This window comes from Pipistrellus kuhlii, unplaced genomic scaffold (assembly GCF_014108245.1).
Source record: "Pipistrellus kuhlii isolate mPipKuh1 unplaced genomic scaffold, mPipKuh1.p scaffold_m20_p_30, whole genome shotgun sequence".
In the NCBI taxonomy this organism is placed as follows: Eukaryota; Metazoa; Chordata; class Mammalia; order Chiroptera; family Vespertilionidae; genus Pipistrellus; species Pipistrellus kuhlii.
Window position 1 is genome coordinate 1,455,006 of NW_023425530.1, and position 18,538 is coordinate 1,473,543.

The following is an 18,538-nucleotide window of genomic DNA, read 5'->3' on the forward strand; positions in this document are numbered from 1 at the left end:
TTTGTCCCCACATGGTGCCTGGCACATAGTAGGTACACAATAAATATTTGCTGAAAGGCCAATCAGAAACCGGCCCCATCCATACGAAGACAGGGCCTCCCACTAACTCTCTGCGCTCCCGCACTCAGCGTCCCCGAATTCTGTTGGCTGCTGTGACCCAGCCGTGAGTCTTGTGGGTGCTGATCGGGGCCTTGCCACTGCCCAGGCCCCACCCCTGGGAGACAGAGCAGACCCAGAGCCTTGGGGGCCGGTGGTTGTAAACAGTTTTATTGATTGGGAGGGGGTTGGGGAGGCAAGTTCCAGAGAGGGTCCAAGTCTCAGCTGGCCACTCAGCTGGCATGCATGGTCAGCTGGAGGTCGGAGGGGAGGTCACAAGGGGACTGGTGGTGTGGGACCCTCTGACCACCCTGGGGCCATATTTACAGGGGGGCCCACCCACCTTTGCTGCCCGCCCCCACCAAGACTTACACAGCTGCTGCCAGTGTGGCTCACAGGCAGGCCCTCTTGGACTCTCCCTAACACCCTTTCTCTGTCTCCCCTCGAATTCCTGACCGGCAGTTGGAGGCCCCCCCGGCCTTCTGGAAGCCCGTGTTGGCTCAGCCAAACGCCCAGGCCTCTCAGGCCGCCGCACACACACACAGACACACAGACACACACCCTGCATGAGTGCCCCTCGCCACGCACACGCCGGCAGCAGCCCTCACACGCACACCTCCCTCCCCTTCCCGGCCCCTTGCACACGAACATGGCATGCACGCGCGCACACACACACACACACACACACACACACCACACTCCCACGCGCCAGGAGCCTAGGTCAAGGAGGAGCCTGGAGGGGGGGCACCGGGGTCTGCAGCTGTGGCCCCTCCTCATCCCGCCCCCTCCAAGCCCTGGGCCGCCACCCCAAGAACGGAGTTGTGCAATTGGGTAGAAAAACTGCAAAAAAAAAAAACAACAACCGCAAATTGGAAACAAACCCAAACCCACGCACAGGTCAATCTCAAATCTACAGCACATCCTCCCGCTCCCCCAGACCGCCGCACGTCCCGCGGCCCGTCAGGGTGGGGGGCCAGGCCTTGTGCTTCCGTGGGCGGGGGCCCTCGCCCTGCGCCCCGGAGGGGGGCATGGCCGGAGCGCGCCGCTCGGAGCCGGGCCGGATCGCTCGCTCTGATCCCCGTGGCTGGCACCGCTGAGGCGTCGGGGGCCCCCAGCCTAGGGCACGGGGGGCGCAGTCCTGTCGGTGCCCCCGAAGGAGAGCAGGTGGGCCAGGTCCGCGCCGGGCCGCACGTGGCGGCCGCGGGGCCGGTCCCCCCGGGCCTCGCCGCTGTTGAAGGTGTGCGTGCGGCGCAGCGAGGCGGCCGCGGGGCCGGGGGGGCCGGGCCGGCGGAGGCTGCCGGTGGGCGGCGGGCTCCAGCGCCGCGGGAGGCTGTCGCAGGCCGCGTTCGGGTCCGAGGGGCCGGTGGGCGCCGACACCACGCGCCGGCGGTCCGGGCTGGCGTGCGGCGTGGGCGGGAAGTCCGCGTGGGGCGCGCGGCCGGGCTGCTCGGGGGGCCGGGCGGGGCCGAGCAGCAGCAGCGAGGCGGCGGGGCCGGCGGGCAGCAGCGGGGGGCCGTGCTCCCAGGCGCGCGCGCCGGGGTGCGGGTGCGGGTGCGGGTGCGGGAGCGGGAGCGGGGCCGGCAGGCGCTTCTGCGGCAGCGGCGTCTGCTCGGGCGTGGGCAGCAGCCCCGAGTCCAGGTCGTGCGGGCCGCCCTGCAGCAGCGTGGCCTTGGCCCAGCCGTTCTGCATCAGCGGCGCCAGCAGCGCCTCCGGGGGCCCCCCGCCGCCGCCCCGGGCCCCCGCGGCCCCCGCGCGCCGCTCGCCCAGGCGGCTCACGCTCAGCACCGCGCCGCCGGGCGCCAGCATGGCCTCCTTGTCCCGGCGCCGGGCCAGCGCGCGCCGCTCGCGGAGGCCCACGTACCAGCCCACGCTGAAGCCCGACACCACGGCGCCCACCACGAAGGCCGCCACCGAGGACGTCACCAGCAGGTTCACCGACACCAGCCCGGCGCGCTCCTCCGCCAGGCTGGCCCGCAGGAGGCCTGGGCGGGGGGAGGGAGGCGTGAGAGGGCGGGGAGGGCCCCACCGGCCACCCCGGCCCACCCCGCTGTCTGTCTTCCTGGGCCTTCTGTCTCTCTGTCCCTGCCTGTTTCTCTGGGGTCTGTCTGTCTGTCCTCTCAGAGTCTGTCCCTCTGTTTGCCCTGTCACCTGAAAGCCTGTCGGTCCGCTTGTTTCTTGGCATCTGTCTGTCCGTCTCTCATCCTCTCTCAGTCCCGTTCAGAGCCTGTCCGTGCATCTGTCTGTCCCCTGAGCTCTCTGTCCCTCCCCCTCCCTCCCTCCCCGGGAGTGGGGCCCCCTGACCTCCCAAAGCTGGTCCTCGCCCCTGCCCCCCCTCCGGACACAAAGGGCAGGAGCACCCCAGGGGCGGGTCCCCAGGCCTCCCGATCGTTCCCCCGCTCACCTGTGCAGTCCCCTAAGCCGGAGGTGCTAGCCCCGGACACGTCCTGCTCAAAGGTGGCCCTGAGGGGGGCGAGGCAGAAACGGTCAGCAGGGGCGCCTCCCAGGGAGCCCGAGGAGAGGAGGGGGATCCCCCACCCCATCAGCAGGTGGGTTACACCCCCTCCCTCACCTCTCCCCCGTACCTGGTGCCAGGGCTGAGGAAGATGCAGGAGCCGTCAGGGGCCCACCCGCAGTAGGGGTCCTGGCTGCCGATGCAGTTCCTAGGGCAGAGGGGGCGGGCAGGCCGTCAGCCACAGCCCCTGCATAGAGCCACCTACCAGCTGCCCGGGGTTCCAGCCAGTCCCTGCGGCCGGCTGTTCACCTCCATTTCACAGATGAGAAAACGGGCTTGGGGTAGCAGAGCCGGGGTTGGAGCGTAGCGGGCTTGCCCCAGAGCGTGTGTCCGGCTCTGTGCAGTGCATCACTACTGCCAGGACGGCGGTGTGGGCGGGTTACTCAGTGTGGGGGGCTCACACGGAGCTGGGGGGGGCAGTACTTTGCACTGGTTTTCCACCCATTTTAGAGGAGAGAAAACAGCCACCTCCCTGGTCCCCAGCTCCTGCTGCTCTTAAAAATGTCCCTCAGGTCCCACTCCTCCTCCGCCCACAGGCCTCCCGGGCCCCTACCTCCCTTGAGGTAAATACCCAAGTCCTCCCCAAGGCCCACAGGCCCTGCATGACCTGCCCCATCCTCTCCCTGCCCTCACCTCCCCCTCCCTGACTCCGCTCCAGCCGCCTGGGCCTCCTCACTGTTCCCCTAAAACCCAGTCACGGTCCCAATCCAGGGCCTGTGCACGTACTGTGCCCTCCGCCCCACTCATCTTTCACCACGTCAGGCTGCTGCTGGGCCCTTATCTCAGACTCCGCTCTCGCCCTCTTCCCGTGCTCATCTCTCTCGCCGCCCCCCACCCCCAGCGAGGGCCCGGCACTCACTTCATGCACCCTGAGTGCTGCTGGCAGCGGGCCACGGGCACGCGGACCACACAGTGGGGGAAGGCCGCCAGCAGGCCTCCCGAGGCCACGTCCAGCTCCAGGCTCAGCAGCCGCTGCCCCGTCTCACCGCCACCGCCACCGGGCCGGCCACACCTGGGGGCAAGCAGCTCAGTAAGACTCAGGGGCCGCGCCCCATCTCCGCCGGCTCCACCCCCGGCCTCTGCCAGACCCCACCTGTCTGGCCGGTAGGTCTCGAACTCCTCGAGGAAGACGCTGGGCCCGGAGGTGCCCGAGGCACTGGCGTTGGGCCAGACCAGGAACTTGAGGACGGTGCCCGCCTCGGAGCCCAGAAAGACCACAGTCTGGTTGCCCCAGGGGCCGGCGCCCACGTCCACAGCCACGCGAGTCAGCTGGTGCCTGCGGCCAGGGCGGGAGGGTCAGTCTGGAACCCCTTCGGTTCCCCCCCTTCCCCGGGCAGACACAGAGACGCCGCACACAGTAGGCAAGGTGGGCGCTGGTGTGGTTACAGAATTGCACACCGCCCTCCTCCAAACAGACCCCCCCTGGGCTCCCACTGGGCCTGTCTCTCCCTCCCTGAATCTCTGTCCCTCACTGTGTCCCTCCCTCTTTGTGTCTCTGTCCCTCTGTGTCTCTGTCCCTCTGTGTCTCTGTCTCTCTGTCTCTCTGTGTCTCCGGCCAGTCCTCAGAGCTGCATGCTGTCTCCAGCAACACTGCTCTCCGCCCGCCTTCCTCCCCCTCCCCCTGTCCTGGGCTCTCATCTCCACCCTCCACCCCACCGGGACCCCAGCCACTCGTGGGGCTGACCGTGTCAGAGTCCGCACTATCCAGGGCGCGTGGCCCAGCGAGGGCACCGCCTCGTCCATCAGCGGGTGGGTCTTGACGAAGTTGAGGATCTCATCCGGGAAGGCGCTGGAGGTGTTGTACTGCATGCCGGGAGCCGCACAGCACCCAGGCCTGCGGGGGGCGGGGGGGTGGTCAGGGCAGTCCGGGGGGCCCCCATGTAGGGGCTCCGATTCTCCATGGGACCTAAAGCCCTGCCCCAAGGCTTCATTCCCTCATCTGGGCAACGGGTCAGCTGGCTGCCGGGAGTCCCAGCTCGGGTCGTGGGGCCCTGTCTGGGACGGAGGGGCGCTCACCGGGGCCGGGGCACCTGGTCCTCCGGCACCGGCGTCCAGACGGACTCGGGAGACTTCTGCTCTCGAAAGCGGCCTTCAAACACGGCGGCCACCTGTGTCATGTCAAAGGCGCAGACGGCAGAGCCGGGGATGCTGGGAAGCAGAGGAGGGGAGCAGTGAGCCTGGTGGGAGGCGCTGCCTCAGGCGAGTGTGCGCAGGTGTCCTTGTCCTCCGGGGCTGTCGGGTGTTCAGTCCCCTGCGCCAGGGTGTCACCCACTGCCCCATCCAGTCACTGCCGCCTGAACTGTGCTCAGACGGGATCCTGGTCCAGCTCCTCTGCAACCGCCCATGTCCTGGCCTCCCCGGTCGTGTGCCTGATGCTCAGCCTCCCAGACACCACTCCTGCCCCCTTACAACCATCCTTCTGCCCCTCGCTCTTCCGCGGCTCCCCAGTGCTCCAGGCTAAACCCAGGCTCCTCGGCAGCCCAGCGCGCCCCCCCCCCCCATGCTGTCCCTCTCCCCTTTGCTCCCTCTGTTCCAGCTGCAGGGGCTCCTCTCTGTTGTTTAAACAACCACGTGCATTTATCCTCTCAGCTCTGCACATGCTGTTCCTCCAGCGTGGGATGCTCTTCCCTCTGCCTCCACCTCACACCACGGAAGCCAGTCCCCGTGTCCCTGCTCCGGCAGCTCTGACCCTCCTCCAAAGGCAGGGTGCTGATGCCCCCCATCTGCCCAGTGCTGACCAAAGGGTCTGGGAGGGTCAGTGCGGCTTTGCTCTGTGTGGTCTGGGGGGGGGGGTCAAGGCCTCGTGGGGGGTCCAGTCTGGCCCAGCCTTGGACAACAGGCAATGAGTGAATGTGGGACCCCCCCTCCCGTCCACCGGGGCCCCGAGTTCTCTCCGTCCGCGCCGCTGACCTGTTGCTGGGGGTGGAGAAAATGGCCAGGACCGTGGGTCGGCCGCCCAGGCTGACCACGCCCGTGACGGCCTGCAGCACGTTGAAGTAGAAGTGCGAGTCCCCGGGCACAGAGCAGTTGAGCCGCGCCTTCAGGAAGGACGTCCACTGCTTCTCCAGCACACGGGGCGAGCCCCCCGCGTCGTTCCTGCACACCCGGGCCACGCGGGCCACCACCACCTGGCGGGCAGCGGACGGGGGCTGAGCCCCGAGGCCCGCCGCCCAGGCTGGGCCCAGCTCACCGTGCGGTCCCGGCTGGACCCTGGGCCCTCTGGGCGTCAGCTTCCCCGGGGGAAACACGGGGGTGACAGTAGCAACGTGGCCATCATGACGCTCATCATGCACACTTCCAGACCGCTCATAGGGACCTGGCTCTTTGCCTCCTCATCTCTAACTGCCCTCCCAAAGCTCTACGAAGGAGGGCCTACCGATGTCCCCATTGTATAGGTGGAGAAACTGAGGCACAGGGAAAGGGAAGTGACCGACCTAAGGTCACACTAGTGGGGAATGGCAGTCTTTGCATCTACTGCCTGGCTGCTGCAATGGATGGGTAGGTAGAGGGATGGATGGATGGGCGGGTGGGTGGATGGATGGATTAGTGGATGGATGGATGGATGGGTAAATGAATGATTTGGAGGAGATAATGATGGGTGATGAAAGAGATAATGAATGGATGCATGTGTGGGTGAATGGATGCCTCTCAACTCCATTCCCCCCCTCCCACCCCCACCCCCCCCGCCTCCCTGGGAGGGGACAGGGCTTACCTTCTCCAGGTAGTTGAACTCCATTGCGATCTCCCGGAAGAAGAAGTAGATGTGGCTGCCCCACTCCACCGCGTGCACAAAGTAGGGCTCTGCAGGAGAGGGGGGGTCAGAACCCAGCCCCCCGGCCGGAGAAAGGGCGCCTCAGAGCTGGGCACACACCAGCCTGGGGGCCGCTTTTATGGGGAAGGGGGACATGCGTGGATTACCCAGGCAAAGGAAAACAGACTCCACGTGTTGGGGTTTTGAGGGAAGAGGGGAGTGTCAGAACCCTAAAATCGCAGCGTCTACCTCCCACAAACAGCAGCGTCTCCTATTCTCTTGCACCTCCCTCCCTCAGGGGCTAAAGCCCTGGGCTCCTGTAGCTCCCTCTTGTGGTTCCATTTGGGCTTCCAACCACCCATCCCATCAAGTCCAACGTCCATCTTCGCATGGCCCTTTAAACGTTATCTTAGAGAGAGAGGAGGGGAGGTGGGGGGTGGGGGGAGAGGTACTGATTTGCTGTCCCACTTATTTGTGCGCTCATCGCCCTGACCCGGGACGACTGCCACCTTGGCACACGGGACAGTGCTTTCAGCAACACCAGGCGCTGTCTTTAAAGAGCCCAGGAGGCCCCAGATGAGGTGGGAGTCCCTCCCTGGCGCCTCTGGGACTCTTATTCTGGTGGGGGGGTCGATGAGTGCCCGCCCACCTTTGAACCACTTGGAGTCGTGCTTGACGGTGCGCAGGGTGGGCCTGTCCCCGAGGCTGCGGTAGATGACGGCGTCGATGGCCAGGAAGTCGGTGACGGTGGCCGTGAAGAGCATTCCTTCTGGATGGAGCGACGGGGAGAGCCGTGAGGGGTTGGGTCGTAGAGGCCGGAGGTGGTGTGGGTCCACACTCGGTCTTCCAAGACTCTCAGTCCACCTCTCTGAGCCTACGTGAGCCCGTCTGAGCCCGTCTGAGCCCCACCCTGCGGAGGCCCCGAGCCCAGCTGAACCCCAGCTCCCGCTGAGCCCTGACTCCGGCTGAGGTTCTGCCGTTCCACAGCCGGGCAGTCTCCCAGCCACCCTCTGCAGGACCCCAAGTCCAAGAGTGGAAGGTGCCAGGCCTGGCAGGGGCTGGGGCCTCACCAGAGGGTCAGAGTGGGGCGGGCACTCACCGGAGAACAGGGCGACGTTGGCGTGTTTGGGGTCGTAGGGGCAGCGGGCCATGCCGCTGATGCTGTCCCCGAGGGGCTGCAGCGTGTCTGTCTGCGGGGGGACGGGGCCTGAGTGACAGGGCTCGGCCCCGGCCCGCAGCCCCACGGCTCCCCCTCCCCCCTCCCAGGGAAGCCTGTCTCTGCCTCGGATGCTGTGCGACTGGACCAGCCACTCGACCTCTCTGGGCTCCGTCTGTTGATCTCTAAATGAGTCTGAGAGGCGGCTCTAGTGAATCCATTACTGGGCCACAGGTCAAATACCTAGGGCTCCCCTGACCTCACACGGGCCTCCTTGGGAAGCCTCCCCTGAGCTCGGGGTGAGGAGGGAGGACAGACCGGGCAGGCTCCCTGGGCGGCTCGGGGGGCGGGCGGCTGAGCAGAGGTCTGGGAGTCGGACCTGGGGCCCCCGGGCCCCCGGGGGGCAGGGACTCACACTGTAGTTGGCGCACAGGGGGTTGAAGGCGTTGGAGCCGCACACGAAAAGCGTGGCCTCGTCCCGGAGCAGCAACACCTTCACAAAGTTCCGGCACTCGGCCTGCGGTGGGGGGACGGGGAGTGCTGTGGGCCTTGGGGGGCGGGGGGGGGGGAGTGGCCGGGGCAGAGGAGGAGCCAGGACTGGGTGAAGGGAGGGTAAGTGTGTGGGCGGGTCTAGGTCTCAGGACCGCATCAGGGGCGTGGCCACAGCTGAAATGAGCCCAGATGGGGCACGGCCACACTGATTTTAGGTCAGCGGCCAGTGAAGGGATGGAGCTATGGCAAGACCCTAGCCTAAGGACGTGGCCACGACTGGGACCATCTGGGGGTCATGGCCAGGCTCAGGACGAAGCCATGACAACACGGGGTCCAGGCCTGGGATGGAGGGGGAGGAGGATTTCGCCTTGGGTGTGGCCCCGGTTCAGCTTGAGCGTGGTCATGGCTGATTGGGGGCGTGACCAAGGCCCACTCACCTCCTGCTTGCCCTTCATCCGACACACGTTGATGTCATTGGGGTTGGAGCGCCAGGTCAGCTTCTGGGGGCACAGGGAGCTAGCTGGTGAGGGGTAAGGGGTACCCAACGGCCCTAGGAACCCCTGCCGGGCAGGCCCGGATCCATCTCGCTCCCCATTGTAAGGTCAGCTCCCTCTGGTGGGCGCCCCAAAGGCTGTCCCCTCCTCCTCCCGCCCGCGCCCCCTCCTCCTCCCGCCCGCGCCCCCTCCTCACCCTCTGGTACCGGAGCTCCGTGGAGGCGGGGGGCTCCAGCTCTACCCGGTACAGGCTGTCCCTGAGGGAGGGGTGCAGTTAGTGAGACTGGGGCCTCTGCCTTCAGCATTCCATCCGCTGGTGGCCAACATGGTGTCCAGCGGGTAACGTGCGCGGGCACGGACACACCTCCGCCATGAGCAGCTCCAACACGGAACACGCCCTCCATGGGTGCGTGTACCCCAGCGTCTCCTCAAACGTTCACAGACGCACTAGTTCCCGCCCAGCCACATGCTGTACAGGCCACCTGGGCTCACACCGCTGCCCTGGGTTACACTGCCGTGATGAACGGCCCGACGCCTCTGTCAGGTGCCCACTCAGCACCCCTCAGCCTGGCCCAGGCGCACCCCTCATGTCATGGGAACCTGCCCTGGCTGGCTGAGGTCGTTGGCCAGCTGGTACGGCAGTCACTTCTCTGTCCTCTCCCCCCTCTCCACGGTGTCTGACCCGCAGGTCCCCCTCCTCCTGGGAGCTCATTCTCACAAGGGCCCCCGCCCCGAAACCAGGCTTCCCTCCCTCCTTTCAGACTCCCTCTGGCCTCCTCCCTCCCCGGCCCTGCCCTCCGGGGCGGCCTCGTCCACTCCAATACTGGCTACGCCCTCATCACCACGCCCACAGTCCCGTCTCCAGCTTCGGGGGCCAGCTGCTCCTCAGTGTCATCTCACATTCAGCGTGGCCATTCTGAGCCTGACTGTCCCCCAAACTGGTGCCCCGCTTTCCTGTCTCCCACCTCTGACCTTCCTCTGTCCAGCTCTGTCCTCCTGAGGGTGCAGGCCACCCTCAGCTCCCCTCTTCTCCTCCTCCCACATCCAACACTCCAGTCTCCTCTGCCTTTAATGTTCAGTGAGGATTCACCTGCTTCTCGCCCCTCCACGGCCACCGCCCCATTCTAGCCCCATCGTCTCCCACCTGGACAGGCTCAGTCTCTCCAACTTGCTGCCCCAAAGAAGCCACCAGAGGGCGACGGTGAGCACCGAAGTCAGGTTCCCTCCCTTTATCCACAGCCCCCCAGGGCTCCCACCTGCCTCCAGGTAAACACCCGGCTTCCCCTCAAGCCAGGAGGCCCTGACCCTGCCTGGTCTCCTCCTGCCCTCTCCTCCTCCTCTCCCCCCTCACTGTGCTCCAGCCTGCGGACTTCCTTTCTGTCCTAACACCAGCACAGTCCGGCCTCTGCCCTCTGCCCTCTGCCCAGATGTTCCCCTCTCCCCCAGATTTCCTCATGGCTGACGCCTCATTATTTAGGTTTCAAACCAAAGGCCACCCCCTCAGCACCCCCTGCAGGCACCCGGTGAATTCTGACCAAGCAGCTGCCCCCATCTGCTAACACCACAGCGGGCACCGGGCTCCCACCACCCCCAGAGCCCAGCACCCCTGCAGGTGCCACCCCAGGTGCCCAGTCACACCCCAGCCCAAACCATACGCCCTATCCCGAAGACCCCCCCAAGGGCCCCGCACCCCGCGTTCCCGGACACCCCGCACCTGTCCCCGATGAACAGCGTCCTGTTGACCCGCAGGACCCGCTGGATGTTGAGGTCCTCGGCGCCCTCGGTGGGGGCCGAGCGCCCCGGCCCGCTGCCCACGAACACAGGGTAGTGGCTCAGGTCTGGGGAAGGGAGGAGGGTGATTTAGGGCCGGGGTGAGCCTGGCCTGGTGAGTCCCTGAGGGCGGGGGCAGCGGGCTCCGTTGGGGAACAAGACCCTCGTCCCGGACCCCCCTCCCCTGGAACGCCCCCCCCAACCCCACTCACAGTCCCTGGGGGCCACGCTGAGCGGCGGCGGCTCCTCGGGGAAGAGCCCGTGGGCGCCCCCCAGGAGCAGCACCAGGAGCAGCAGGGCCAGGCGGGGAGGGGGCACTCGCGGGGTCCGCATGGCGAGGTCGGGGCGACAGGAGGTGACACCTGCGGGCGAGAGGTGGGCGGTGAGCGGCGTGGCCTGTATCCGCCACCAGATGGCGCTCACGAGCCGCAGCGGCCGGGACCTTCAATTATCCCCCAACATTCCCTGTTGGGATAACACTGTGATTTACAATAACAACTTCACTGCTAGCCCCACTCTTGCCTACCCCACCCCTCCCCCCTACAACACCAGCCAGAGTAACTCTTATCTCTCCGGTGCTTTGTCTGCTCTGTGCCCTTTAAAAAATATATATATCTTATTGGTTTTTTACAGAGGAAGGGAGAGGGAGAGAGAGCTAGAAACGTCGATGAGAGAGAAACATCGATCAGCTGCCTCCTGCACACTCCCTACTGGGGATGTGCCCGCAACCAATGTACATGCCCTTAAAGGAATCGAACCTGGGACCCTTCAGTCCGCAGGTTGATACCCTACCCACTGAGCCAAACCAGTTAGGGCTCTGTGCCCTTAAAAAAAAAAAAAAATTCTACATTTGTTAATCCTCACCCAAGGATAGTTTTTCCATTGATTTTTAGAGGGAGTGGCAGGGAAGGAGGGGGAAGGGAGAGAGAGAAATAGAGAGAAATATAGATGTGAGAGAGACATATCGATTGGTTGCCTCCCACAGCTGCCCAAGGGTGGAGGAAGGAAGCTGGAACCCAGGCACGTGCCCTTGACCAGGAATGGAACCCGTGACTCTGGTGCCCGGCTGCTGCTGCTGAGCCACTGAGTGACACGGGCCAGGGCCACCTGTGCAGTGGCGTTGGGTCCATTCACAATGTTGGGCAGCCATCCCCACCCTCCATCTCCAGCACCTTCTCACACCCGCAACTGAAACTCTGTTCCCTAAGCACTAACTCCCTCCCCAGCCCCGCACCCACCACCCACTCTGCCTCTGGGACCTGAGTCCTCTAGGGACCTCCTAGGAGGCCATCAGTCTCTGTCCTGGGTCTGGCTGAGCTCACTGAACACAGTGTCCACAGGGCTGTCCGTGCCGCGGCACATGTCAGGACAGACGTGTGTGGATGGAGCACGCGTGTACCCATCCGCCGTGGATGGACACGTGTACCCATCCTCCATGGATGGAGCATGCGTGTACCTATCCCCTGTGGATGGACACGCGTGTACCCATCCCCCGTGGATGGAGCACGTGTGCACCCATCCCCAGTGGATGGATACATGTGTACCCATCCTCCATGGATGGAGCATGCGTGTACCTATCCCCTGTGGATGGACACATGTGTACCCATCCTCCATGGATGGAGCACACGTGTACCCATCCCCCGTGGATGGAGCACGTGTGTACCCATCCCCCGTGGATGGAGCACGTGTGTACCCATCCGCCGTGGATGGACACGTGTACCCATCCTCCATGGATGGAGCATGCGTGTACCTATCCCCTGTGGATGGACACGCGTGTACCCATCCCCCGTGGATGGAGCACGTGTGCACCCATCCCCAGTGGATGGATACATGTGTACCCATCCTCCATGGATGGAGCATGCGTGTACCTATCCCCTGTGGATGGACACATGTGTACCCATCCTCCATGGATGGAGCACACGTGTACCCATCCCCCGTGGATGGAGCACGTGTGTACCCATCCCCCGTGGATGGACACTTGGGCTGCTTCCGCCTCTCGGCTCCTGTGAATGGCGCTGTGTGAACAGGGGCGTGGAATCTCTTTGCTGCCAGTGCTTTGGGTGGGCACCCAGAAGTGACACTGCTGGATCAGACGGCAGCTCTGTGTTCGTTTCCTCTTTAGAAAATGCCACACTGTTTCCCACAGCGGCTCCTCCGCTCTGCATCCCCACCAGCAGTGCAGTGTTCCGATCTCTCCACACCCTGGCCTCCACTCCCCGTCGCCTGCTTCCTGACAGCGGCCGTCCTAATGCGTGTGCGGCTGCTGCTTGTCTTTTCCCGTTAGTCACTCTGGTGATAACATGGAAGCGAACCCCACAGGCTCTTTTAGGGGAGTCAGGGCCAGCCCACTGCACCCGGCCTCAGGGCCCTCCCCCCCCCCCGCCACCTGGGGTTACCGGAGGCCTTAGCACCTCCCCCAGGCCCCTAAGACCATCTGCTTCTCTCCATGAAACTCGAGGCGCCTCTGGAGCAGCCGCCTGGCGCCCGCCTGCCGGGAAGCAGCCCCACCACCTGCCCCGGCACCTGGTCACCGGGGGCTGCCACCAGGCACGGAGCGTGTGGCCAGCGTGTGCGCCCCGTGCCATGCAGGGCACCCACACGTCTGCGTGCCTGCAGAGGGGCACGCTTCCTGCCCGCAGCCCGGCGGCACCCGTTCACGCCCACGGGGGAGGGAGCGGCGCCTTGTCCTGGGCACCAGTGTATAAACTGACAAAACGGCCCTCACCGGTTTGGCTCAGTGGATAGAGCATTCGCCTGCAGACTGAAGGGTCCCGGGTTCGATTCCGGTCAAGGGCATGTACATATATACCTTGGTTGCGGGCACATCCCCAGTAGGAGGTGTGCAGGAGGCAGCTGATCGATGATTCTCTCTCATCGATGTTTCTAATTCTCTATCTCTCTCTGTAAAAAAAATCAATAAGATGTATGTGTGTATATATATATACACACATACATCTTATTGATTTTTTATTTTAAAATAAATGATAAAGCGACAGCTCCCACCCAGAGGAGACTATGCTCTGTGGCTGGCCCCTCGGCGGTCACTCCCACGGGGGTGGGCCATCCCAGTGGACGCCCACCTCAGGTGAGGAGACCGAGGCAGGGATGGGAGGGCCTCAAGGCCACCCTCCATCTTCTCCCATTGCCAAGTGGGAGGCGTCGCACCGCCTTCGTGACTCTACGTTTGTCACAGGCTGGAATCTCCTTCTGGAACATTTCTCCCAGTTCGTTCTGCCAGGGTGTCTGGGTTACCCTTTTTATAAAAGAGATTTTTTTTTTAATGTCTAGAGAGAGAAGGAAGAGGGATAGAACAATAGAAACACTGATGAGAGAGAAACATCAATGGACTGCCGGCTGCATGTGCCCTGACCAGGAATCGAACCACTGACCTCTTGGTGCACAGGACAAAGGCACGTGCCACCGAGCCACACTGGCCGGGCACGGGCTACCCGTGAAACCCACAGCTTCAGTATAAGTGTTAGGATCAGCTGGTAAGTTCCAAAACAACAGATAAAGCATAAACGCTGTCAGGGTCTCCACCGGACGGAGCTGACCATGTCGACCAAACTGCACTCCTGACGGACAGCTGCTGCTCCCCCAGCCCAAGCGGTGCTTCCCGGGTCCCACCTGTTCCAGCCGAGGGCTCGGGAATCGCTCTCAGCTCCCTCCAAAGCCCGTGCTGCCCCCACCCCGTTCCCTCACCCTCCCACCAATGCCGGCAAGTCCTGTGGGCTCTGCCTTCTAATTTACCCAGAATTCTCACCTTCCCAGTCCGCGCCCTGGTCAGCCCGCATCACCTCCCACCTGGACCAGTTCAGGACCCTCCCTCCACCCTGGTTCCCTGGTTCCCTGGTTCCCGTCCTTGCTCCCCTCCGCCCATTCCCCCGGCAGCCACCAGAGGGCCTGTGTGAGCACCTCTGTCAGGGCTGTGCCCGCTCTGCCTCCAGGACTCACCTTCCTCCGGGTAAAAGCTAAGTCCTCCCAGGGGCCCACAAGGCCGAGGATGACCTGCCTTCACCGGCCCCTCCCTGCCCTCACCTCCTCCCTCTCGCCCCCTGCACACTCTGCTTCCGCCCCCCTGGGCCTCACTGCTCCTCCATCATGCCACACACCGTCCTGCCCCAGGGCCTTTGCACAAGGTGTCCCCACAGCCTCTTCTCTAGATACCCACAGGGCCGCTTCTGCATTTCAGGTCTCTGCTAAAATGCTGTCTCCTTCAAGTCTCCCACCCCCATCACCCTGGACCCCTCCCCAGGTCCCACCCCTGCCCCCACATGGCCTTAGACTCTCAAAGCGTCCTTTGGACTCTCTGCTTCTCCGAATGCGGCTCCAGCCTCAGCCTCAGCCTCACCCTCACGCGAGAGCTATTAGAATGCAGAGTCCCGGGCCCCACCCCAGGCCCACCCCACCAGAGCCTGCATGTTAGCAAGCTCTCCAGGGGCCTGTGTGCACAAGAACTCAGAAAATCAGCTTCTGTACAGGTTCCCCCAAATGAAGGAATCACCCACATCATAGCTCCCCCAGAGGCTCCCTGCCCCTGAGGGTGAGCCCCCGGAGGTCAGGCCCAGGTGCCCCATGGCCAGTGACGTGTCCCCATGGTGCCTGGCACACTGCTGTGCTCAGCAATGGTGTGTTGTGTATTGATGAACTAAGCATCAGCACAAGGAACGGAACTCAGACTGGACCACTTGCCTGATTCAACTCTGCTCATCACCTCCACATGCATGGTGTCCGCGGGGAGATCCCCCACGCATGGCTGTGGGCCCCGGCGTCTGCCACATGTTATGGCATCCGTGTGTTCACACGAATCTATGGACGCAACCACAGAACAAGTGTGTGCCCCAGCAGTGGTGGGCGGTCCACACGTGTGTGCACACGCCTGTGTGTCTGAGGGTACACACATAACACCCAGGAAGCTTCTGTCTGCACCCCCCCCCCTCCGTTGATGACTTCCTGGCGGCCAGGTTCCAGGGACCCCACGTCACTACTGACAGGCCATCTACCCACCCTCCTGCCCTGCCCTTCCCTCTCTCACTGGCCCAGAATGAAGGCTGGACAGGCAACAGGGCCAGCCAAGGAGCCTCGGGTTAGCAGCCCAGCCTCTGACACGCACGGTGGAGGTTCAAATCCCGGCTCTGCCTCTTACCAGCCTCGAGAGCCCTGACAGGCACTTCCCCGCCTCTGGGTCTCAGCTTCCTCATTAATAAACTGTGGGTGAATATAAGTCCAAACCTTAAGTGTTGGTACAGGGTTGAAAGGACAGTGTAGCCTGGCTGGTGTGGCTCAGTGGCTGAGTGGTGACCTATGAAGCAGGAGGTCAGGGTTCGATTCCCAGGCAGGGCACATGCCTGAGTTGCATTGATCCCCAGGGTGGGGCGTGCAGGAGGCAGCCGATCCATGAGTCTCTCCCATCATTGATGTTTCTCTCACTCTCCCTCTCTCTTCCTCTCTCTGAAATCAATAAAAAAATATATTTTTAAATAAGGACATAGTGTAGACCAGCAACGTACAACAGAAAGCCAGGCGCGCACGCGTGCGGTCTTTCTTTCCTGGTGGCCACGTGGCAGAGGAGAATCGAGGCAGCCCAGCTCCGGGTGGAAGGCCGAGCGCGGGGACCGAGCACAGGACCTGGGACCACGGAAGGAAGAGAACAAGGTCCCGGCGGGTCGGGAGGACGCCTGGGACCCTCTCCCCTTTCCAGACAAGACGATTTCCCTTCTGTAACATACGGCCCAAGGACAGGGCTGGTCCACGTGCTCACTCTGTGTGAGGTGACCTTGCTGGATGACCTTGGGCCAGCAGCTAGCCCCCTCTGGGCCTGTGTCATGGCAGGAACTCAGGGACCCGGGCCGGCCTCAGAGCCCATTTCTCCGTCTGCCGTGGCAGAGATTGGGGCGCGACGCCCATTCCCAGGCCCAGAGAAGGAGCTCCTGTCGGCCCAGCCCTCCCGGGATTCCAGCTCTGGGCCCGGTCCCTGAGGAGATCGAGTAACCTGGCCTGGCAGCCAGGCCCTGCACCGTCCAGGTCTGGTTACCAGCTCTGCTTACAGCTGCCTCCTCCAGCTGCCTCAGTCGCCCCCGCCGCAGCCTCGCTGGGCTCTGAGCTGTCTAGGAACTTGGCTGAGCAGCTAGAGGGTGATCCTGGGGGGCCCTGGGCATGGGGAAGCGGCTGTGGAGGGGCCCCCTCGACCCCTGATGCTCTCTCAATGCCAGTTAACTCATCTCCCGCCAGCCTGAGAGGCGGAGAGTGAATCCTCCTCCATTCTCCACCCTCCTCCCTGTTTCTCCTTCATGAGAACCATCCCCGGCTGCTTATCATGAGAAGTGAGGTGCGCATAGTAGGTTGCTTCATAAACTGAACTGACTGCTGTGCAGCCTTGAGTTACATCCTCCCTCTCTCTGGGCTTGCTTCCTCTTCTGTGGGTCAGGGATGAAAATGGCAGCTTTACGATGGCAGGGGGTCTGGCGCACAGTAGGACCTCAACAAGCACCGGCTGAACGAATGTCCCATAAACAGTCCCTCCTTCTGAAAGAGCCACAAGGATATATTTGTTTTCTGAGCACCGACTGTGTGCCAACACGGCCAGGGGTTGATCCGAGACCAGGACTATGTCTCAAGAGCGTGACACAGAGCTGGGCATGCAGTCAGCACTCCGTTAATGCTGAGCGTCTCTTTTGAAGAGGACAGCACTCAGAGTGCCTGAGCACATCTGTCCACAGGAGCCCCGCAGAGCAGGGATTTAAACGAAGATTTTGTGACGCCCCTACTCTGTGCGCACCAGGCACCGGGCCGAGAACTTCACGTGCGTGAACGCCGTTCCTGTCCACACCCAGAGGGGACAGACACCAGCACCGCCACCGGCTTCACAGAGAGAAAAACGGCCTCAGAGAGGTGACGTCACTTGGCCCAGGCTGCACAGCACGGGTCACGGCCAGCACTGGAACCCAGGCGTGTGGCACCTTTATTGCGCACCCACTATGTGCCACCTGCCTATGAGGCTGTACGGTCTGGAGACCCGGAGAGAGGCTGTCCTGGGAGGCCGCTCAGGGGACCCGAGAGGAGACCAGCTGGCGGAGGCAGGACCAGGATGGGGGACATGGGCAGGTCCCTGGGACGCCTGGCCCAGGTGGGGTGGGGCAGCACACCGCGTAATTAATTTAATCAGTTAGGAAATTGGGCCACCAGGAGGCAAATCGGAAGCAACGACTTGTAATTAGGAACGGGGGGAGAGGGGGCTGCTTTCTCAGTGATGCTGAAACCATTTCGAGGAAATTAAAGTGTCATTTGTACCCAGGGAGTCCTTAGGGAGCCCAGAGACATATGCCCACGGGGGCCGGGGGCTCCTAGGGAGTCTGGGCTGGGGCTGGTGGGCGGGGAACCCACAGATTCCCAAGTGGGGGTGGCCCTGGGCAGGCCCGGCCTCAGCCCCAATTTGGAGAAAACACAGGCCCTGCTCTCCGGGCCCGGTTTTGGGAGACGGAGGGAAGTGAGGCCTGGCTCTCAGGGCCCCATGGTAGGGAGGATAAGGAGATCCGGTCCCCGCCCTGGGTGTCCTCCATCTGAGAGCAGAGGATGGGGACCCCAGCCCCACTCTCGGCTTCGGGGAGCCAGCCCTCCTTTACCCCCTGAATTCCTCCAGCCGCTGCCCCTCTCAGAGGCCCTGCCCGGAGGACAGGGGATCCCCCGTGGGCCGGGGCCGGGAAGGCAGGGACACACCACTCACACGCTGGGCTGGGCGCAGGCAGGGCTACGCCAAGTGCTGCTGGGAACGGAAGACCTGGCCTCTGAACTTGAGGACAAAAGCGGGAAACAGGTCCCGGGGGAAGGTCCCGGGGTCAGAGCGGACCACAGGCCCTCTGAGTCACGGCTCGGGAATGGCAGAGCCCTGGCTCGGGGAGGGGTCACGGGGAACATGCATCCATGGAGGAGAAGGCGGCGAGGGGCCCGGCCTTGCTGGGTGACCGCGGGGAACGTGCCACCCATCGGTGCCTCATCTCTCTCCCAGGGCCCGGCGATCAGACATTGCAAGGGAAGGAACAGCAAACACTTACAGTCTACTGTGTTCCACGCCCTGTGCTATGGGCTTCACAGAAAATACTGGCGGGTGCCCAGTCGGTTAGGCGCCGACCTGTGAACCAGGACACAGTATGACTCCCGGTCAGGGCACACGCCTGGGCTGCAGGCTCGATCCCCAGTAGGGGGCACGCAGGAGGCAGCTGATCAATGATTCTCTCTCATCACTGGTGTTCCTATATCTCTTTCCCTTC

The 18,538-nt window shown here is 63.6% G+C and overlaps 1 protein-coding gene across 3 annotated transcripts in view; it reads right to left on the reverse strand.

The window, feature by feature from the left end:
• Positions 1-246: 246 nt before the first annotated feature.
• SEMA6B (semaphorin 6B) overlaps positions 247-18,538 on the reverse strand; it is a 24,484-nt gene continuing 6,192 nt past the window's right edge. For all 3 annotated transcript variants that reach the window (XM_045589100.1, XM_036459886.2, XM_036459885.2), the window contains exons 2-17: positions 10,484-10,633; positions 10,216-10,339; positions 8,698-8,758; positions 8,445-8,507; positions 7,931-8,032; positions 7,459-7,549; positions 7,009-7,128; positions 6,321-6,409; positions 5,519-5,736; positions 4,625-4,756; positions 4,293-4,442; positions 3,702-3,884; positions 3,468-3,620; positions 2,679-2,756; positions 2,498-2,556; positions 247-2,078 (exon numbers count right to left, since the gene is read on the reverse strand). In XM_045589100.1, coding sequence (XP_045445056.1) covers positions 1,213-2,078; positions 2,498-2,556; positions 2,679-2,756; positions 3,468-3,620; positions 3,702-3,884; positions 4,293-4,442; positions 4,625-4,756; positions 5,519-5,736; positions 6,321-6,409; positions 7,009-7,128; positions 7,459-7,549; positions 7,931-8,032; positions 8,445-8,507; positions 8,698-8,758; positions 10,216-10,339; positions 10,484-10,604 — 2,610 coding nt within the window. In that variant the 5' untranslated portion in view covers positions 10,605-10,633 and the 3' untranslated portion in view covers positions 247-1,212. The remainder of the gene's footprint in view (positions 2,079-2,497; positions 2,557-2,678; positions 2,757-3,467; positions 3,621-3,701; positions 3,885-4,292; positions 4,443-4,624; positions 4,757-5,518; positions 5,737-6,320; positions 6,410-7,008; positions 7,129-7,458; positions 7,550-7,930; positions 8,033-8,444; positions 8,508-8,697; positions 8,759-10,215; positions 10,340-10,483; positions 10,634-18,538) is intronic.